At 53.2% G+C, this 21,409-nt stretch overlaps 7 protein-coding genes across 7 annotated transcripts; 3 read left to right on the plus strand and 4 right to left on the minus strand.

Moving 5' to 3' along the window:
• Positions 1-830: 830 nt before the first annotated feature.
• Positions 831-5,694, minus strand: NCU02281 (hypothetical protein). The gene is made up of 3 exons (XM_954832.2): positions 5,001-5,694; positions 3,018-4,934; positions 831-2,956 (listed from the first exon to the last, which is right to left on the minus strand). Coding segments are annotated over exons 1-3 (3,609 nt in total). The 5' UTR covers positions 5,002-5,694; the 3' UTR covers positions 831-1,265.
• Positions 5,695-6,240: 546 nt separating this feature from the next.
• Positions 6,241-7,959, plus strand: nuo21.3b (NADH:ubiquinone oxidoreductase 21.3b). Its single transcript, XM_954831.2, has 4 exons — positions 6,241-6,697; positions 6,782-6,901; positions 7,099-7,290; positions 7,367-7,959. The coding sequence occupies exons 1-4, from the start codon at positions 6,514-6,516 to the stop codon at positions 7,471-7,473; spliced, it is 603 nt and encodes a 200-aa protein (XP_959924.1). The 5' UTR covers positions 6,241-6,513; the 3' UTR covers positions 7,474-7,959.
• Positions 7,960-8,227: 268 nt separating this feature from the next.
• On the minus strand, positions 8,228-10,192 carry NCU10225 (hypothetical protein). Its single transcript, XM_011397010.1, has one exon. The coding sequence runs from the start codon at positions 10,011-10,013 to the stop codon at positions 8,505-8,507; it is 1,509 nt and encodes a 502-aa protein (XP_011395312.1). The 5' UTR covers positions 10,014-10,192; the 3' UTR covers positions 8,228-8,504.
• A 146-nt stretch (positions 10,193-10,338) lies between these two features.
• Positions 10,339-11,044, minus strand: NCU10226 (mmf1). Its single transcript, XM_954830.3, has 3 exons — positions 10,794-11,044; positions 10,576-10,728; positions 10,339-10,507 (listed from the first exon to the last, which is right to left on the minus strand). The coding sequence occupies exons 1-3, from the start codon at positions 10,950-10,952 to the stop codon at positions 10,412-10,414; spliced, it is 408 nt and encodes a 135-aa protein (XP_959923.2). The 5' UTR covers positions 10,953-11,044; the 3' UTR covers positions 10,339-10,411.
• A 599-nt stretch (positions 11,045-11,643) lies between these two features.
• NCU02278 (hypothetical protein) lies at positions 11,644-13,695 on the plus strand. Its single transcript, XM_954829.2, has one exon. The coding sequence runs from the start codon at positions 11,697-11,699 to the stop codon at positions 13,539-13,541; it is 1,845 nt and encodes a 614-aa protein (XP_959922.1). The 5' UTR covers positions 11,644-11,696; the 3' UTR covers positions 13,542-13,695.
• NCU02277 (VanZ domain-containing protein) lies at positions 13,613-15,297 on the minus strand. Its single transcript, XM_954828.2, has 2 exons — positions 14,677-15,297; positions 13,613-14,588 (listed from the first exon to the last, which is right to left on the minus strand). The coding sequence occupies exons 1-2, from the start codon at positions 14,699-14,701 to the stop codon at positions 13,900-13,902; spliced, it is 714 nt and encodes a 237-aa protein (XP_959921.1). The 5' UTR covers positions 14,702-15,297; the 3' UTR covers positions 13,613-13,899.
• Positions 15,298-16,852: 1,555 nt separating this feature from the next.
• bdp-2 (bromodomain protein-2) lies at positions 16,853-21,398 on the plus strand. The gene is made up of 3 exons (XM_954827.2): positions 16,853-18,273; positions 18,340-19,490; positions 19,566-21,398. The coding sequence occupies exons 1-3, from the start codon at positions 17,130-17,132 to the stop codon at positions 20,787-20,789; spliced, it is 3,519 nt and encodes a 1,172-aa protein (XP_959920.1). The 5' UTR covers positions 16,853-17,129; the 3' UTR covers positions 20,790-21,398.
• Positions 21,399-21,409: the final 11 nt, after the last annotated feature.

A 21,409-nucleotide genomic window follows, 5' to 3' on the forward strand; every position in this document is an offset into this window, starting at 1 on the left:
GAATGAAATAGTAACATTAATGATCAGTGTCAGTCAGTCTAGTCAATCAGTCAGTCAGCAAAGGGCTGCATCAGGATTTGGAGATATACATATTCAAGAAACCTTTTTTCATGACAGTATTGTTCTTAGAGATACTATTCTGAGTGATAGAGAAAAGAAGAGAAGACCTCTACAATGAAGGTGTGATATCCACTACCATATCTTCATCATTTTCATGATTCTTTGCTTTCCACTTGTGAAGTGCTATTTAAAAAAGAATCGCATTAGAAGAGCAATGTTGAATCAACCAAAACCCCTTCACAACTTTTGATGATACTCCATAGACCAGACTGACTCTGCATGCAATGCTCGTTACGTGCACCTGGAGAAAAAAGGACTTTTTCTTCGATTGTCGATCATTATTTAAATGTACTGTGTCCGTACGTTCCGGGATCCGAACATCCGGGGGCCCCCCTCCCCCTTTTTTCTTGGGCAATGAGAGTCTGTCGTTCAAGACGTCATTCTTTTGGACTCCATACTTTTATCAATGTAGTGTAGGGCTGTTAGTGTGGATAAGTTAGTGTAGTGGGAGATGGGTGATGGTCAATGACGAAAAAAGCCGATGAGTCGAAAACAGAGAGATTGTAAAAGGAGTTCGGCTCGGCTACGGAAAAGCGGAAAGAAAAGGGGGCTGGGGGTGGGTAATGGGTGGGTTGGAAGGAAGTTCGGGGGTACGTACGTTGTGTATGTACGTATGTGTGTTGGTCTATTTTCGCACTACACTACCTTCATACTTGAACGAGTTCACAACTACACTACAATAATACCAAAGGGCTATGAGCCGATCGTTGCGAGAACGCTACAACAAAGACATGACATTCACAAACTACTTGGTACAATGACAGTACTGACATGTATGGAGGACGTATGGCCACACACCAGGAGAAATAAGCCCTCTGTCTTCTTCCTTAGTCCTCATTACTCTTGGCATTCTTTTATTATGCTTCATCCTTTTCCGCCACCTCCGCTGTCTCAACCTACGTATATTTGCCCCTTTAACGAGCCTCACAGAGTCCTCATCGGAAGTTAAGACAGTTGTTTGCCTTTGCGACACCATGTTTGTTGCCGTACTCTTCTTCGAATATGGACGACAGTCCAGCATCTCCGACTAACACTGAGAAAAGTGAACGGGTGCCTAACGGCTGCGGAGCACGCAATGGCTTGGGCTGCTCCATAAGGGGGGGAAAGTTCTTCGCCCTTTCCTCTTCTTCCTTACATCCAGCTGTCTAAGCATTCTGAGCATCCAAGTCCATCTTATCCACCGTCTCAGCCCACACCGTCGTGGGTTCGTCAGAGCCAACCGGAAGTCCCGCGAACCGACGGCGTGGGATGCTTACGAGGTCCTTGACGTTTTCTGCCCGTACGTAGGCCACGTAGTATGGCTCACCCCTGGTGTTCAGCTGCTCAAATACTTCCTCAGCCGGGTGGACAGACACCGTGGTGTCATTGTACTTGCGCCAAACGTTCTCCTCAAAGTCGTAAATCCAGACCCAGTAGTGACCGGCGGCGGCCGTGGTTCCGGCATGGCAGACGACTGCGTGAAGCCGGTATACATACTGATGCATGCCATCAAACAGCTTCTCACGCTCGGCCAACAGCTGCCCCTTTTCCCAAGCCGCTTCAGCCTCAATGCTCGTGACGAAAGTCTCGATTTCACTTGGACTGAGATCGCGAAGCTCTTCTTGATCAAGATTCGGCGCCTCAGGTTTGATGTCTGGCTGGAATGACTCAGGCCTGGGCAGGCTAGTATATTTCTCGACAGTGGCGTCCAGCTCGGGCGTCAAGAATGATGTGACATTGTGTCCTCTGAGCTCCTCAACGTCCTGATCACTTATGTGAATGTAGGACTCTAGAAGGCTGTCTGAGCTTCTCTCATTCTGCACTACGAAGGGAATTGGCATGGCAGACTCAGTCTCTTTCATCTTGTTGTCACAAGACATGAGCTCTTGGAGCCGGTTTCCAATATTCCAGCTTCTTTGACGGGCTTTGAATAGCGGCGAGTCGAGCTGTTCCGTGTGCATAAAGCGATCGAGGTATAAGAGCTCGGGAATGATGACAGGGTTGGCGTTTTTGTTGCGGCCATCTGACCTCGAAATGCAGATGTGGAAGTTGGGAGCCGGGTCCTTGATGGTTGTATAGGTTAGAAGCTCTGCACCCACGCTTTCCAGATCGAATGATCTGGACAAAGCATCGTACAACGATATCCGCTCATTCTTTCCGGGGTAGGCAATCACCCAACGTTCAGATCTTGTGGAGCTGTTCCAAGTACTTTCACTAGTCTTTTTCCGGTTGTCGACCAGCGTCGAGAAGAAGGCTTCCTTGATCGGGTCTGGCCCTGACGTAATCGGATTTCTAAGCGATTCGACCCTGAAAGCTGCCCGAAGATGGTCTATTGCGTTGCCCATGACTTCGTCGACATCCATCTGGTCAGAACCAACGTTGGGCTTACCAAGCTCTTCATCAAGTTCTGCAACCGTCAGTTTCAGGTCTCTGGGCCTGTCGTTTCCAGTATTGGCGGAATCGGCGACAGGGGTAGACGGAGCAGGTTCATCAGTCATGGTGATATCGTCGCCTGTGCTTTCACCTTTACCGGCATTGCAGTCGACAACGATGAATGTCGGGTCGTCTTCAGTCTGGTTGACCAAGGTCTGGGAGCTCAGGTTGCTGTCCGTCTCCGAATGCTCTGGTACTGCGTCAACCGTAACCTTAGGTAAGTCGCCCGCGCCTGATCTGGGAGGCAATGGAGGAGCCTCGACCGTGGCCGGCTTGGACGCATTGTCAACAGGTCCATCTAAAGGCCCACTGCGTATTCTGTCTGGCCTGAGCAAAGCTGCATTGGCCAGACGCTGTCTGGGCCTCACGGAGCGGGTGCCGGCGCCCTGAATGTCACGAAACAGGGAGCCCAGTTCACGACAAACTTTGATACACGTCAGCATGTTTTGATTTACACAAACACAATGTTCAGAGTGAGAACTTACATTCGGATCCGACATAAGCCCGGCCAGGGTCAAGTTCAGATGGATCTAGGCCATCTAGAAGAGCCCGCATAGCTTCCTGGGTTGGCTCCAAAGGTGTCTGGTCCGCTGACAATACAAAGTTCCTCACGGCCGTGACTGAGTAGAAATACTGAAGGATGCTGTTGAGATAGCATGTGTTTCGGAGGTTGTCGAGGCCAACGGGTAGTGACATAAACTCGGTCGTATCTTCAAACTGGGGGCCTTGTTCCGCATTGGGTAGGAGGAAATCCGGAGCCCGGAGTTCTGCGAGAACCATATCGAATTCTGCCCAGCCGTTTTCGTCCGCCCCGTTCTCCTTCCTCATGGCATCCGCGAGCGTTTCACAGGCTTTGATGACCAGTCTGCGATCAATGCCGTTCTTAACGGCCTCCCGTGCACCCGCAGCAGCAATCTCCAAGGACCAGCCAGGCTCGGAATCCAGAATTGAGCATGCCTCGTTGTGGTCCATCACTCCGTTAAACACCTCGTCAAGTATCTCCGAGTCATCCCTGTCCTTGCCAATTTTGAGAAGGGCAATTCTGTGACTAGATAGCTGTCCTGGTGACTGCTCTCTGTAGGTTTTGTAAACGTTGATAAAATACCGAGCGTCTGCGTTCGTTTTCGGCTCAATATTAAAGTGCCTATACGCTTTGTCTACGTCTGAAGGAGGCTCCTGAGATTGAGGACCGCTGGGGGCGGCAGGACTCTCGTCCAAACTGAAGACGTACATCTGAAACTCTTCACTCCTGTAGCCAGCCAGATTGGCAAGCGCAGTCTTGTAGGTGTCTCTGTTCGCCGGATCCACGTCCACTTGTTGGAGGAAGGCATACTTGAGCACCTCCTCATCCGACCTTTCGGATGCTCCCAAGATGCGAAAGTGCTGGGCCTCATCCGAGCTTCGCGCCGATCGGGTCTCGTGGCTGCGAAGCCAGTCCGATATCAGGACCCTGTCCAGCCGCTCTATCGCATTAACCGTTGCCCCCACGACGGGTAGGTCCGGCCTCGGAGGGTTCTCGGCTAGAAAACTTTGCACCTCGCTTCTGACGTTCTCGAGAAAAGCACGTTGTGAGCCCAGGGGTGTTCGAAAGGCTGAAATAGGAAGCCGAGGGGGTACCCAGAACTTGTCTCCGGTTGAGACATCCACTTCTTCCGTGAAGCCAAGATAAAGGAATATGTCGGCACATGCTGGGCCAAACTGGACTGAGAAGGTCCTGTTGCGGCTGGCGATGCGCTTCTGCGGGGCGCTCCAGTCGTCCTCGAGAATGTTTTTGATGTACATGTTGAGGGTCTGTAAAGGCGAATTGGCATAGTTCTCCTCCTTTTCTGGTGTTAGATCGCCGTAGCGTTCTGGCTCTTCCCTCTTGGCGATCGCCAAAGCGTTTCTTATCCTGTCCTTGTCCATGATCCGGTTGATCCAGGCTGTTTTCAAGTGTGGCCGCAAAACGTCGACAGAAACGGTCTGCCTGCAGAGCGAGCAGACGTGAGTGATGCTGGTGACACGGGGATATAATTTTGAAGCCTCAAGTGGGGAGGTCGGCCTGTCTACCATGGCATCAACAACATAGTGGTGAGCTTGTGCGGTATGGAGTTGGCCGCATTCGTCTTCGGGAATGGTGTATCTGACAACGAAGTGGTGACGGCAAAGCTTGCACATGCAGCTTACTACGAGGGGCGCGAGCTGGGCTCGACCGTCGTGGTCGATGCCATGGCTTTGCGAGCCAATAATGACCAGTTCATGGAGCCGGCATGACGAAGTGTCACGGCGTGAAGGGTCTCGCAAAGAATAGCAGTCGAAGACAGGATCGCCCTCACGCAGGACGCCCTGCAGCAAGTCTTGAAGCCAGCGTGAAGCCAGACGACCTGCTTTGGGGGGAAGTGGCGGGGTAGGGGCCAAGTCCACTATGACAAGGTGTCAGTATCAGCGCAGAAGTAAGTTGGGAGGTAAACGTAGGATGATCATAATACTTTTGGGCTCCTAGAACAGCGTTATAACACCGTTTAATGCGATAACGCGGCTTCGTTCGTGTACAACCAGTGGCTGCCGGCGAGGGTTGACGAAGGGATTCCCTTATGGCGGGGTGTAATGTGATGGTGTTGATGCCGGAGAGGACAGCAGGCTAGGTCGATGATGACCTATGGTGATGCAATCTAGTTGTGAATCAAACCGATATCTGGATGGTATTGCGTGTTGAGCACGCGGATAGTGGCCGGTGTTTCCAGTAATATCCTTGATGAAGAGAGGCAATCACAGATGGATGGACGTCAGAGTGTCCTGCGGATGAGTGATGAAACGGCCCGGGTCCGATTGGGTAGGTAAGTATGGTGAGTTCACAGGCAGAGCACTGCAATGTGCTGGACTTGATCGTTGCTTGTCAACGCGGTACGGATGAGGGCGGAGAGCCGGGGGGTGGACGCCTTGTGATGGGCCCTACAGTATGATGGAGGTACCTTTCAGTTTGGTTGGTGGTTCAACGCAAAGAATGGCCGTGACTTGAGACCGTGGGAGACCAAACACAGATGGCGCGCTTGATGACCGTCGTTAACTAAGTATACGTCTTTAAGCACTCCTTGTCTGCGTCAGTTCAGCCAACGGATTGTGACGGCAGGCGGCATTATCTTGGATAGGTAAGGTCGGGAAGGTGTTGTCGGGATAAAGGAGCTTAACAGTAGGTAGGTTGATGGAAGGAGCACTTGTACCTCTACGGGCACTTTCTCTGAAGTTTCAACTGTGACGTGGATGCCTCCAGGTACCTCTACCGCAGTGCAGGTCCGTAGTGCAGTCCATCCAGTAAATTACAATACCGCTCTTGCTTGTGACAACAAATTCATCAAGTTCACACAAGCGTAGGTATGCCATTTCAAAACGTCAAACTCTTCTAGACAATAAAGTCCAGGAGCTAAAGCAAAACAACGTCTCTGTTTGTACATGACGTGAAGCGTAGATGTGAGCTAGATGAGACAAGAGAGCCATGGACGCCATGTGAACCAGAAGGCAGCGTAGAGGTATCTTGAGAGAAGCATAGTACATATAGCATACCAGCAGTACGATATGTTGCTGGGACTCTCATGACCCCACCCTTCCATGAGCTGGGAGGGGAGAAGGGAGCTACCTAGGTAGAGCTGAAACGCACGGACCACCCAGATTACTAGAGGTAGGTACCTACCCGACGTATTGAGCTGCAACAGCTGCGATGGGACGGGAGAGCTCAAATTGCCCTGGATGGTGCTAGGTCGCTGGGGCAAGCGCCGTCGACCTAGGTAGGTACCTAACTGCGGCTCTGTTCGCTGTAGCGCATCCCAGAAGTACCCTGACTGCTGCTGTGACTGCAGAGGGGAGCAATCAAATTGCAAACTCACAACGAAAGGACTCCCGTCGAGTCTGAACATCACGTTTAAACCCACCACGGGCAATCAAGGCCACGCCGACGACTTCTCAAAGCCCACCACTCTCCCTCGACCACAACCGTCCACCGTCAAGATGGCGCCTCAAGGGGACGACACCGTTTTTCAGCCCAAGGACGCCATCAAGTCCGGCGTCAGTGGCGCCCTGTTCAGTGGTGGAGCCGGTCTCTTGATGGCTTCCCTCCGCACTTCCATGAAGAAGAACAATGTCGGCAGCATGCACGTCTTCACCCACGGCGGAGGCACTATCATCAGCTTTAGTACGACATGATATCCCGTCAATTGCGCGACACAACGCGATTAGCCCAACTAAAACAACTTGACTGACTTGTTACAATCAAAAGCTCTCGCCGGTGGTATCTACAGATTCGCCCAACAGGCCTCGGCGAACCTGCGCGAGAAGGAAGACGGCTGGAACCATGCGATCGGTGCTTTCCTCGGTGGAAGCGTCATGGGCTTGCGATGTACGTGTACAAGAAGGAAAACAAAACCACCCCCAACCCTGTTTATACAAGTTCCATATGACGATGCGAGCGGTACCCCATACGCGGGAACGAACTACTCCACTTGTGACCCCAGACGGACATGATTCATGTCCTTGCTTACCTGCTTGCCTGCGCTACTTGCTACCAACAACAACTAATATTTTGAACTATCACAGCCCTTCGTTTCCCCGTCATCCTCGGGTTCGGCGCCATGGCCGGCTCCGTCGTCGGTGCCTTTGCCTTCTCCGGCGGGCTAACCGGATGGGGGAGGGACCCCAATGTCGACGAGTTCGAGAGGAAAGAGGCCATGCGTCTGAACAGGAGGAGGCCGGTCGAGGAAACCCTTGCGGAAGTTGGCGAGGGTCGGGGTAGGTCAAGTCTAATCAGCCCTCTATCTCTCTTCTATGAGCAGCACACTTGCTAACCGAGCAAACCCCAACAAAGGTATCTACCCACCCGGTTACCAAGAACGCAGACGCCAGAGACTCCTTGAGAAGTACGGAGTCGAGGTCAAGCCCGTCTCTGCGGATCCCAACGTTGCTTCTGCTTGAGAGGTGCGAAACCATTGAAGATACAAACATGAGGACGATGATGATGATGATAACAGGCAAGTTGGGATATACAGACCCATGGTTTCAGAGACAAGGGCCTTGGGAAACAGGACTGGCCTTACAGAGACAGACATCAGGGAAGAACAGGATGGGCTTTCTTTGACTTCTAATACTCATGTCCTGTGGACACAGAAGACGGAGGACAAAAAGAGCAATGGGAAAAACTGTACCATACCATCCAATAACATTTTCTCCTTCTTTGAATCATCATTATTGGGTGGCATGAGATGAGAAGCAGCTGATGCTTGTTGCTTTTGGGTATTCCCGTGGGCGATATTAAAACAATCAAGGGTCAGTGAAACGGGGCTGGAATGATATGCGGAACATTAATTGCTTTACCAAAGGACCAAAATCTGTCTAAACACCAGACAAATGATTAAGAATGAAGAAACAAAAGGGGAAAAAAAATAAACAAAGACGTTTGGTCCGGTTTGGGTTGGCAGGCACGCAACTGTAGAAAAGGTTCAGACTCGGAACCAAAGAAGGAGCATCGACCTCTAGATGGTGACTGATTTACTATCATCGATGTGTCGACGTCCAGGGATATAATGGTGATACAGCGGATCTCTGTAAGGGTAAGTGAAAAGAGAGAAAGAAATAAAGAAAGATGTGAAGAAGGGGTGAAGAGAGAGGTGAGGGACAGATAGAAAGACAACCCAACGCTTATACGACAAGAGATAAGGGAGGCCAGGTAGGAAGGGAAAGTAAATTGCAAGAATGGGGGAGAAGCTAATGGCTACGCCGCAGCCTTTACATAGTAGCTTTGCGGAGTTGTAGAGTGAATGGGATCATACGAGTGTCAGAGTCCAAATGGCTTTTTAAATATACACGGCGTTTATCATTATCGTCACCCATATACATCATGTTAAAACATTCCATATCGTAAGCACCAGACCAGAACAGTGCGAAATACGTATCTCGGGTATCATGTTTCCCATCTTTCTCTCAAAGTTTGTCCGTCCTCTCTGCCCCTACTGTTTCTCCTCTGCCCCTACTGATCCTTCCCTCACAGGAACCTCCTTATCCTCCTCCGGCCAAGGGATACCCGGCCACAGAATCTCCGGGCACGTCCCCAACACCGCCATCCTCCTCAAACAATCCGCCCGGTCTTTGGCCAGCACAGAAGTCAAGATCACCCACTTCTCCAGCGCATACCTCAAATCGCCAATCTTGCGACCTCGTACGTCGATACCCCTATCAATGCACGCCAACACCACCTCGTCGTCCTCCAGTGCCTCGACACCGCCGCCCTTCTCCAGCAAGTCCGTGTCGACAGCCAGGAAGCGCATGTGCTTGTGCACACCACGTTCCCTCCCGGCGGGACCCCACCAGCTCCTAATATCGTACGAGCGGGCGAGCACATCCAGCATGTTGAACTGCTCGCAGTCGTCGCTGAGGGGGTCGAGCTGATCCAGGGCTTCGCTGGCCGTCATGGGGAAGACGTCAATCTCCTCGTGGTCGCCAAACTCCTCCCTATCGGCACGGACTAGCTCCACCCACTCCTGCGCCTGCTCGCGGATCGGACGCGGGTCTACGTCCTGCCCGGCCTTTATGCGCTTCTCCCTTTGCTCCTTGATGATTTCTTCGCACTGCCTGATTTCGGATTCGTACTCTTCTTTTTCCTCTTCGGTCATGTCTTCCACCTTCTTCGGTTCCCCGATAGCCTCGACAGCTTCGTCCGGGAAGCCTTCCAACGCCTCCAAATCCTCTTTGACCTCGTCGTCGGAGATCAACTGGTAATCATCGGCCTCGTACACCTCCCCGACCAACTCATCCAGCGCCGCTACCCTCCGTTCTTCTATCCGCTTGAGAATCTTGTCCACCTGCTTCGGAATCCGACACGTGTAGGGAACGATGGTGGGCACGGCCAGCACGACAAAGGGTGTGAATTCCCCGCACACAAGCAGCAGCAGGCCGAAAATGGGCAGCTTGTTAAGGTCGTGTTTCACGCGCTTGTAAAGTAGTAGGGAGCCGCGCGTGCGGAAGCGGAGGTAGCCGTCGATGCAGTCGGCATCGGCGAGCGGGTTCTCGGAGCGCGCGATGGGACCCTCGCCGCCTTTGCCGACGGCGCGCAGGAGCTTGAAGTTGGTAAAGACCTGGCGCAAGCCGGTCTTGTAGAAGGTCAGGTAGGCCTTGCCGGTCGCGAAGAGGTGGGAGATGGTGGAGGCGTCGGGCTGGCGCTCGGGCAGGTTGAGAGGTGGAGGGCGGGTGGTGTAGGGCGGGTTGACGCCGGATCGGGCTTGTTGTTCGAGGACATCATTGAGGTTAGGCTCGTCCTGGCGGGGGAGAGTCTGTTTGAAGGCGTTGTGTGTGGTTGACGAAAATAGGCGGACATTGCCGGTAGAGAGTTGGGATATCGAAGGCTGCTGCTGCTGCGACTGTGCGAAGGAGAGGAGGCCCGTTGTTGACCTTAGTCGAGAGGGGGCGCTGTAAGCATGACGGCAAGCGCTCCGGGCGCTGAGTGGTATCCTGGATATCATTGCATTCCCTGACGTATGGAATTGACCTGATGATTCGGTTGAGCGACAGGTATTGGTGGTTGTGTTGAAGAGAGAAGACGAGATGGACAGGAAATGTTGGCCTCTTTTTTTCAGTGTGCAACCGCGCTTTACCGATTGGAGCTGGTTCTCCAAAACGACAAGTACGTAAATTACGTCAGTGTAGTAATGTGGTCCGAGCTTTGCCTCGGGATGGAGATCTGTGACGATTGATGACTCCGTTTTTGATGTTCTGATCTGAGTGGAAACTTGAAATATGTCGTACTGGATGAGAAAGTTGCTTGCACTACACTGATTCAGCAGGACCGTGACGTTGTACAAAACAAATAAACTTTAATTTCTGTATAACTTGATTACAGTTGCTTAACTCAAAGTTCAGTTCAAAGCTTTGCAGACGGCGCATTAAGATAAGCAGTGCACTCAATCTCGACATCACTGCCGAAAGGCAGCTGGGCAACAGCAACGCAAGTGCGGCACTGCACATGTTTGTATGTAAGCTTCAACTCTATTTCTCATCTCGTTTTATCTATTCGTAAACACGTACCGGCTTGGGCTCAGCGGTGATAAACTCGTCATAAGCCTCGTTCATGGCAGCAAAGTTGTCCATGGTGGTAAGGAAGACGTTCACCTTGACGACGTTCTTGAGGCTGCTGCCAGCCGCTTCGAGGACGGCCGAGAGGTTCTTGAAGACTTGTCTCTACATGTGGTAAAGAGAGCGATTTAGCACATGGCGTCTGAATTTATTCTCAACAAGGCGATTACCGTCCGGTCCTTGACAGTTCCCTCGACCATGTTTCCGGTGGCGGGGTCGATACCGAGACTGCCAGAGCAGTAGACCATGCCATTGTACACAACGGCCTGGGACAGCTGCGGGATAGGCTTGGGGGCCTTGCTGGTCAAGACTGCTTTTGCGGGTGCCATTGTGTCTTTGTTGATTTAGTGAGACTGGATACAACTCGAGCAGTGCATGTAGCCGCGAGGGGAAACGTTGTTATGAGATGTCTTTGTCCCGGATGAAACTCCTAACGTACAAAGTGGACTCATTGGACCTGATCACTCGCCCACCATCCCGTGTCAGTTCCAACGCGCAGCTCTCCTGCAGCTCTAGTGGAGCCTATGATGTTGACCTTGCTGGCATCAAGCGTTTCCATCGGAAAGCCTCGGGTGGTCGAGTAACGAGCGGTGGTACCACCCTGGAACTCAACATTTGAGATTCGAGAGGCTATTCAAGGTCCAATACGTGCGGTCAATACAGGTACAGTCAATATCTCAAGACTTGGTCATAACTTGTACGACACTTTGAGCTCAACGTTGAAATAGCAGAGGTAAAGGTTGTAGTAGTCTGGGTTAGGTTCCGTCTTGGAGCAGGGATCATTGTGACCCAACCCGCGCTAGCCATGATCTGCTCCTTTTGTCGTCCAATCAAAGTTCAGACAATTTCCCTGCTCATCTTGGCAGGGGCCCATTCCTTCCCCCACAGATGCAAGTGCACACATCGGGTCGGGTGCGGGCCGGTCTCGAACTTCGGGGAGGTCGGGACCCGGCTTCAGACCGAGAGAAGGAATCTCTTCAGTTTTAAAGATAAGGGTCCCCCCCTCTTTCAACTTTCCCTGTTGATTCATCTCCAGATAAACATAGCCGACCGAGGAGAATCCCCCCCTCAAGATGAACTGGCCGTACCAGTTCCTCGACCTCTCCCAAGCCGAGAAGCAGGCCCGCCGCCAGTCTCTCGACAGATATGCTCTTTACGCTCAGCTATCGGCTTTGATTCCCATTGGCCTCGTGTGGCTGTACCAGACCCTCAACAAATCTTCTTCGTCTCGAAAGAGGGACTACACCGCGGTCCCCAGCTCCGACTCCTTCAACACCCGGAAGCAGAGCAATTGGTGGTCCAAGCTGCGCTGGTGGCTCGGCGAGGATGTCGTCGCCTTCGAGGAAGTCCTGGGTCAACGGGAACAATGGATAGGCGGCTTTGTTTGGGCAATGTGGCTGCTAGTCCTCTGCGTAGCCGGTACCGGTCGTGATTACATGCACTTGACCAAGCGCTTCGGCATCATCGCCGTCTCTCAATACCCGATGCAGTACATGCTAACCCTCAAATCCTTCAACCCCGTCTCCTGGACGCTCAAGCTCTCCCACGAGGAAACCAACCGCTGGCACCGCGTCCTCGCCCGCTGCACCGCCTTCCTGCTGAGTCTACATACCATCTTCTACTACAACTACTTCATCCAGAACCACATTCTCCTCCAAAAGCTACAGTCCCCCGTAGTCATCTACGGCATGCTCTCCTTCTTTGGTCTGAACCTGATGATCGGCACGGCCATTCGCCCGCTCCGCAATCGCTCGTACCGCGTCTTCTTCGTCACCCACCTGCTCATCGCCTTGGTTTTGCCGGTCGTCCTCTGGTTCCACGCCGCTTCCAGCAGGAAGTACATGCTCGAGGCCTTGGGAGTCTTTTTGGTGGACATTGGCTTCCGCAAGCGCGACACCGTTACGGTCGAGACCACCATCTCGGCCATCCCTGGCACTTCTTTGATCAAAATCCAGGTGCCCGTCCCGCGCCAGCGTCAGAACCACTTCCTCCGAGTGGCGCCGGGCGCCCACGTCTATGTTAACGTGCCGCCTGCCACCCGCAGTGCTTTCCGCAGGAAGGACGTCAAGGCCGCTAATGATGCGTCTGAGATCCTGTTCGAGTTCATGTTCAACCCCTTCACCATTGCGCACGTAGACCAAGACTCGGGGGCCCTCACCCTTGTGGCTCGCCAGCGTGCGGGGCCGATGACTGCCGCTCTTGCCCGCTTTGCTTCTTCTTCCTCTTCTTCAACTTCTTCTTCTTCTTCTTCTCCCTCTTCGCCAGCAGAAGAAAAGAAAGCCCTCCTCAACATTGAAGGGCCCTACGGCGCCGCCAAACATTTCCCTGCTCTATCCCTCGGCTCAGAATTCGACCGCGTCCTCTTCATCGCCGGCGGCGTCGGCGCCACTTTCACTATCCCGCTGTACCGCGCCATCGTGACCGAGAACCCGGAAACCAAGGTGGAAATGGTCTGGGCAGTGCGCACGGCGGGAGAAGCCACGTGGGCGGTTATCGAGAATGATGCTCGTGATATTCTGAATGACCCGAATGTGCATATTTACTTGACTGGGAACAACGGGTCTGGATCTTCTGGACAGAAAGGAAGAGGAGAAGGAGCAGGACTTAGTAGTGGAATTGACTCGGGTGAGAACTCGCCGTTGGTTAACCTCGGTGGAGAGGCCGGTGCTGTCGCTGTTGAGATGGATGCGGTGAGGAGGACGGCGGATAGAAGGGTTGTTTCTGGAAAGGAGCATCATCGGAGCAGACCGGATTTGAAAAAGGTGGTTGATGAGGCTTTTGGACATGGACCGGAGGAGCGCGTGGCGATTTTGGTTTGTGGGCCGGCGAAGATGGGACAGCAGGTGAGGAGGCAGGTGGGGAGGTATGTGAGGCAGGGGAGGGAGGTGTGGTTCCATAACGAGGGCTTTGGGTTTTAGTGAGCGCATGAATATTGATATCTTTGGATAATGTTCAGCAGTCGATAAGCCTGTTACTTGGACAAAGCATGCCAACGTATAAAATGCTTGATTTGTAGCTTTGGCTGTGTGCTCATATGGTAAAATGCTTTGTAGACTGACTGGTATAAAGGCAAAGTAAGCAATATTCCAGCATTCCCTATTTTGCCAAGTTCGCTTCCCATTTTCCCCCTTTTATCAGGATGACTGACCCAAAGGTACCGTGACCGTGGAAAAACGCCTAGTAAGCAATGATCCGTGAAGACCAACACGATTCTCATCCAACCATCCAAATGAATATGTCTTTGCCCATATCTCTCCTTGTCCCCACTTATTCACATCAATCCACCCGCTTCTTAGCAGCCCCAGCATCCTTAGTAGCGTCCCCGCTCTTACCGCCAGCACCACTTCCACCGACATCACCCACGTCATCACCATCATCCCACGCATCAACCGCGTTCTCGTCCCAATTATCCAACTCCTCCTCAAGCGACATGTTCTTGGCCGTAGCCGTAGCCGTACCCGCAGCCGGGGAAGCCGCAGCAGCAGGAACAGAGGCAGCCGCAGCAGCAGCAACAACAACCCCCTCCTCATGATCCCCACTCCTCCTCACCTCCCCAAGTTCCAAATCAACATCCCCCTCAGGGATGTCCTCCCCCGTAGGAACAGCCGTGTACTTCCTCACCCTCTTCCTTTCCAACATCCGTTTATGATACCACCCACACAATCCCAGCCCTAGCAAACTGCCCACCAGATTCGCCAAGATATCATAGGGGTCAAACTCCCTGCCATTATTCGGGATTGCGGCCTGCACGAACTCGGAACCCACGCCCATGCCCAGGGTGACCACCGAAAGGGTTAAATGTAAGATGCGTCGGCGCGTGGTGTCGAGGATCCAGTAAAAGGTGACGGTCAAGAGGAAGAAGACGAAAAAGTGCAGGGTTTTGTCGTTGAGGAGGGTGCCTTGGGGCATGTGCAGCGACGAGAGGCCGGCGTAGGCGGAGAGAAGGAGGAGGGCGGCGAAGATGCCTGTTATGTGAGTGGGTTGTTTGTTAGTGGATGGATGGTGTATGGATAATTTGGATATGAGGGCATGTGGGCATGAGGGATCACGAACCGGCAAAGGGCATACGTATCCTCATGCTGGATTACTTTCTGTTATTTGTTGTATAGTAGAAGATGTGTTGTCTTTGTGGGTGTGGTTTTGCGCGAATGCTTTCCTTCGTCTCGGGTGTTGTTCGATAATTTGGTCGAAAATGGTCTATATGAGTACGCCTATCACAAGATAGTTGATGCCGTCATTGTTGTTGTCCTGGGGATAATTGCGCGGAGAGTTTGCTGGTGTTTGAATGGCTTCGCATGGAGTGAGGACTCGAGTACTGTGGTTGTGGGAATTGTCGGGGTGCACAGAGCACAGGTAAGGTATGTAGCGAGGCTGGAGCAATTGATGACCTTGGAGCAAAGTGTCACACAAGAGATTAGTATTAAAAAAAAAAAAAGAAAGAGAGGCTCAAGTCGGTCCAATTCGTGAGCCAAGAAAACGTCGATGGAAGCAAAACTTTAAAAAGTCGAGAGAAACGACCCTCTCAGTGTCTCAGCTCAGCACTCACTCAACGGGCAAGGGCACGCAGCAGCAGCAGCAGCAGGGTGTCGGACCTTTCGGCAAGGAAGCGGGGCAGGGGGGTTCGGGAAGCTCTGGCGACGCAAGCCAAGCATTCAGGGCTGAAACCGTTGCGTGAACTGTTAAGAAAGTGTGCAGGTCCGGGCGTTGGGGCGGCAGCGCGGCGGGATAAAGCTGTAGAGTTAACATGGAGCTGTGGCGCAGGCGAACGGGAGTCCAAGCGTCCAGTCGAGGTCCAAATCGAACCCGATAACAGATAAGCTCGACATAGGTAGCTAAGTACTGTAATAAGTATGGAAGGTACGGAACTCGGCGAAATGCAGACGGAATCGTGAGCTGAGCGACAGGGACGGGGGCAAACCGTGCTGTTGGACTGGACAACCTCAAGAGGAAGAGACTGGACAAGGAAAGGAAGCAAATCAGCGTCAGAGGAAAGCAGTCCATCGCTGCAGAGTGGTTCGCTCGTTGATCACGACACAGAGTTACAGGCCCAGCCCCAGGTACACAGCTACCTACAGACGTCTACACGTGCTCTTCACTGCCATTGACTACGTAAGAACGGGGCATCGGTGGGCATGGGCAGGGCATGGCATTGGGGAATGGGCAGATGGGACCTGAACGGGGTGGGCGGGGCTTCTCCGCGAAATGGGCACGACTCCACGAGGGAAAAGGAGTGCCCGTGACGGGACTCTCACAAGAGGGAGGCACTAGGGCGGGCGGTGGGAAAGGCATGCCCCTGGACATCATCCCATGGGACCCGGGGAGAAGAATGACGATCCCTGCCTTGCGTTGCTCGTCCTGCTTGACGATTCCTACATCGATATATTCCACGAGCCCGTCTCTATGCTTGCTGTTTTGTGGACTGTGTACCATCTATACTTATCCCTGGAGTGAGAGGCCAATATGTTACTATGGACAGTTCCTACTCAGACACACAGAGACAAGATAGTAAAGCTAGTTTAAGTGACTGACTCTTTGCGTTTCCGGAAACCAATTACCTTAGCAGCGGGGGCGGCTCCGTTCTCTGGTCCATATGATACTACGCCAAAGCCCGGGGACAGGTTCACCAAAAGACACCCATGGAGGCACGGCCAAGGTCTCACGTGACTTTAGCATTTCCCCAGAGCGCTGCTTCTCACTCCGCCAGAGCGGGTACCGTACGTGCTTCCTTGGAACAGCGAAATACCTCTACGTATTCAACTCTTCTTGTACAACTTGGAATTGCCGCGCTCACCGACAGCTCCAGCTTTGTTAACTTTTCCTGGTGCTCGGCGATCACCTGCGCAGAATCCCCATCACCTGTCTTAATTGGGGCGCAAGTCGAAAAAAGGGGCGCCGCAATCACTACCTACCTAGGTACCTATCTGCTGCTAGTGTACGGCTAGACGGGAACTACCTACCTCCCTAGGTACATACCTACCTAACTTCGCGGCGTCGCGTACCAGCTCCAGTGCGGCATTACCCACGGCACCACACCACCTACCACAGGCAACCTAAGGGAATCCAGCGCCAAGTACAGGTAGCCGGTACCTACAACCTGTCGCCCTCTAGATGTTAGTGCTAGGGGCGTGTACAGCACCTCAGTCAACGTCAATTCATAACTCTCCCTAACATCGCCGCTGCTGCACCCGTCACCCGCGACCTGGGCTGCTCTGACCAAAACCGCCCGCCCCTTGTCCAGAAACGGCACGACGGGGAGCCCACTCTAAACTTGACCTCACGTCTGACTTCCCAGCAGAACAGCCGCAACGACATCCATCGCCGCATCACCACCACAGCCCCTATTCCGCTCTCGACTGCAGTTCCATCTCGACCGATGCCCCTCTTTCTCCCCATGTGACCAGGTCGCCCCAAAGTGCCTTGGTGCCGGATATACACGAGCGCACTTTCTGGCGCATGGCGACCGACCGCCGGCCCCGTTTAATATAACTCCACGACCCGGTCCGAAAATGTCCATTACCAACGGTCAGCATGCCTGGCCTCCGCCCTCGACCGCCGCCCACATGAACGGTATCAGGGCCGTCATCCCCCACCCCAGCCAGGACGATGGGCCCCCGCGAACCCAGACTCCCTTTGATAATTCCACCACCGCCTTGATGCCTGAGGCACCGTCCTCCGACCCCGACGACGACCAGCGCCGCTCCCACTTCGTTGACAAGTACCACAAGGCCGACGAGCGGATCGCGCTGCTGTTCGCCGATGACGGCTCCTACAACATTCCCGTCATAGCCGCCTTGAAGCGCGCCCCGACACCCCCCATACCCCTGCTCCCTCCCACGACCGATCACGCGCCGATCCAGGAGCCCCCCCGCAAAAAAGCGAAGCGCGTCATCGACGAGGACGACTATGGCGACGACGACGACGACGACGAAGACGACGACGATCAAGAAAGCGATCACCCCGTCGCGACTGACACCAAACCAGACACACAACTAACATCCAAACATTCCGCCAACGATGCCGCGGCTCGGGCACTCCTCTCCCCGTCCAAGTCCGGCAGCTCTCCCGTCCACTCGATACCCTCGCCAGGGCGGCAAGCAGACCGGCAAACAGCCAAGGAAGATGGATCGCAACCCCAGACAAAGTCCTCCGAGGATGCGCGCAGGGAATTGGAGGCGGCGCGCAATGCGACCGAGGAGGCGGCCAAGCGCGGATTTCATACCCTCTTTTACACACTCGAGAACGACAGGACAGCAATGCTCGAACAACAGCAACTGGAGGAATCCGAGAAGCAACTACAAGCAGAGATGGACAAGTCGGGACAAACAAACCACAGTCAAGGAGCCCCCAGCCAAAACAACCACGGCTCTCTCAGCAGTGCCAACCTCGGCGCTTCAAGTCTTACCCTCAAACACTTGATTGCCCGAATAGACATGAAGCGCGACCGCGTGCAGGCATCGGACGCTGAACTACGGTCGCTTATGAACGAGGTTCGCAAGAACAGGAGTAAATGGGCTAGCGAGGAAAATGTCGGCCAGGAAGAGTTGTACGAGGCACTGGACAAGGTCTTGACCGAGCTTAAGGCGCACACCGAGTACTCAACTCCCTTTTTGACCAAAGTGAACAAACGTGATGCGCACGACTATTATAATAGTGAGTTTTTTTGGGGTTAACGTATGGAACACTCGCTCGCCCAGTTTAGGCTAACACCGTGGTCAGTCATCAAACAGCCAATGGACCTAGGTACAATGGCCAAAAGACTCAAGACCCTCCACTACAAGTCCAAGGCCGAGTTTGTCACGGACCTCAACTTGATTTGGGATAACTGTCTTCGATATAACCAGGACTTGGCCAATCCTCTCCGCCGGATGGCCAATGGGATGCGCAAGGAGGCTGAGAAACTAATCCCCCTAATACCGGACATCGTGATCAGGCCCAGGGCAGAGGTCGAAGCCGAGGAACGCCGAAAACAGAACGGCGGCGAGGACGAGGCTGGCGATGACAGTGACGACGAGCCAATAATGTCATCTCGTGGACGAAAGGCCGGTACCAAAGGGACCAACAAGTCACGGAAAGCACCAACAGACCAAAAAGAAGGGACACCAAGCGTCGACCAAAAACCGATATTGCAACTCAACGGTATCCTAGCCAAGTCTCACAGAGAGGGCTCCGAGGTCGACGGCAGCAATGGATTTGGGACGCCTATCGGCGGGTCCCTTACACCCAGCAACATAAATGGTGGACACTCGGGGGTCAGCAACGCGGATGCCATGGAGCTGGATGGGCCATCACTCAACGGAATGGCCTTGAATCATGCCTTCAGAGAAGCGGAGGAGCAGGCGTATGAGGACGAAGAGTACAAGATCTGGAAACAAGTAACGAAAAAGGATCGTGCTCTTCTGGCAAAGGAGCGTTTCCAGCTGTTCAAGGACAACAAGCTAAATCCCGACGAGCCTGCACTACTGCGAACCAAAGCCGGGATGCGTCGATTCCTGAAATCACGCAAAGAGGCAGAGGCCATGGGCGTGATCACCTCACAAGGCGATGCGCCTGGTAGTGGAGATGGCAACAAGGTGGCAGAGACATTAGCCCAGGGCATGGAGGATGAGACTATTCGGAATGTCCCTGCTTATTACGAACCCCAAACGATCATACCCGATATCCCATCAAAGCTACAATGGGTCGAGGATGGCGAGGGACAAGTGATTAATCAGCATGAAGAGTTCCTTCGGCTCGTCCCTCCCGGTCAATTCACCGCCCCAGAGAGTCGGCTGACCAAGAAGTTCGATGCCAACATTCGGCAGATGCAAGAGACTCGCAAACTGTGCTCCAAGATCAGCGTCATCAAGCAGATGCAGATCCAGACTCAGGTAGGCTTTGCGAGCCCAATGAAGCGTGATTCTTTTTCACCTTGACGGCTTAGATGCTGACATGCAAATGAATAGGTATATACGAATCAGTTCCCGAAGTATAACCCGGAGCCGATGGTGGAAGCCGATATCGAGCCCACCTTTCTCGCCGGCGAAGGTCCCGTCATGGCCCCCGAGGTGTGCAGGGCGGCATTACAACGATCCGTTGCCAAGATCTTCTATCATGCGGGCTTCGAGGAACTGCAGCCCTCCGCCCTGGATACGATAACCGACATTGCTGGCGACTACTTCCAGAAGATTATCCGGTCATACAACATATACCGTGAAGCCGAGTGGAAGGAGCCACCGCCTGCATGGAAGGAAAAGGGGGTAAAATACGTGCCCAGATTCACGAACGAGGAAGTCATCTTGCACACATTGAGCGAAAGTGGCATCGAACTGGATGCGCTGCAGGCCTACGCCAAGGACGATATCGACCGCCTGGGCAACAAGCTCACCCAGATCCACGATCGTATGAAGGCGCATCTTGCCGACCTACTGCGGCCGGCACTGACCGACAATAGTGGTGACGGATCAGGATCATTCGAAGATGGCAGCGAGCAATTCGTGGGAGGCGACTTTGCAGAGGAACTTGGCGATGACTTCTTCGGCTTCAAGGCCCTTGGTCTCGACCGTGAGCTGGGTCTCGAAATGCTTTCAGTGCCACTACACCTGCTGCAATCAAGAGTTCGGAACCAATACCAAATGCAGGCTTCAACAACCGGCCAGGCAACAACCGACCTCTTCGAGCAGCTCCCGCCTGCCGACCCGGTCACCAAGGAAAGCATCCAAGAGGAAATCGGCCTGGTCAAGAACTTCTTCCTTGCCAAGCTGCATGCCAACAACGATCAGCCGCTCGTGGAAGACGAAGATCTGCCCGTCAAGCAAAGAAAGCCACGTCCTCGTCTGGCCGCCAGCGGCAAGATTACCGCCCCGGCCAAGCGGCCGCTCAGAGAGCAGATCGCCGCAGCCAAGAAGAGAAAGAAGGAGGCCCTGGCGGGTGCCAATGCCTCGCCAGAGAAGGCGGGGGCGGCCGCGGGTGGTACACCCTCCAAAAAGGCCAAGACCAGTCACAACTTGGTCAACGGTACGGGCGCCGCAGGAGGAGGAGGAGGAAGTGGTGGCAATGTCGGCGGGTTGGTTGCTCCGTCTATGGAGAGAATGGGGAGCGTAAACAGCCAGACGAATGCGAGCATCACGGATAAAGATGACGCCGGGGCTATGGGCATGATGAGCCCGGAAAGTTTCGAGCAAAAGTGAGAGCAGAAGGGCGAATGGTTAATGGAGGTTGCTGGGAAGCTCGTTGATCCACGAGAGCGGGAAACAAGAGACAGAAGACGGGATGATGACATCGGTAGATGGTAGATGAGTGGGGAGAGGATCCCAAGGGAAAGAAACAAAGAAAGCATGAAAGCGCTTTTTCCTAGTGTATTCTGTCTTCTGTGTGTCTGGGTCAGTGTGGAACTGGTGGAGATGGTTCGGGTTTACGGTCAGGTTAGGTTGGAACAGGTTAGGTCGGGTTGGGTTGATTCGGATGGCCATCTGTTTGTCTGCTGGTTGTGTATGCTGGACTGGACATGTGTTGGTTCCGTCATTTCTCTTTTTGGTTTATCCGCGAAGACAGAAAGGCTATTTACGGTGGCAGGCCTTTCTCTCTTTTTTTTTTCTAAAAACTTCTTTTCACATCATGTTATTTTCTTTAGGAAGAGGAGGGGCGGGCACGTACTTCCCTGTACTCGAAACTGATTGATTGGTTTGGTTGACTGATTGATTGATTGATTGATTGATTGATATCCCTGATCGCGAGAGAGATCCGAGACAGTGAGAAGAGACAGAAAGAGAGAAATTTTATAATTTGCATTTGATCCCTACCCTACCTT

The sequence above is a fragment of the Neurospora crassa genome, linkage group VII, assembly GCF_000182925.2.
Source record: "Neurospora crassa OR74A linkage group VII, whole genome shotgun sequence".
Lineage (NCBI taxonomy): Eukaryota > Fungi > Ascomycota > Sordariomycetes > Sordariales > Sordariaceae > Neurospora > Neurospora crassa.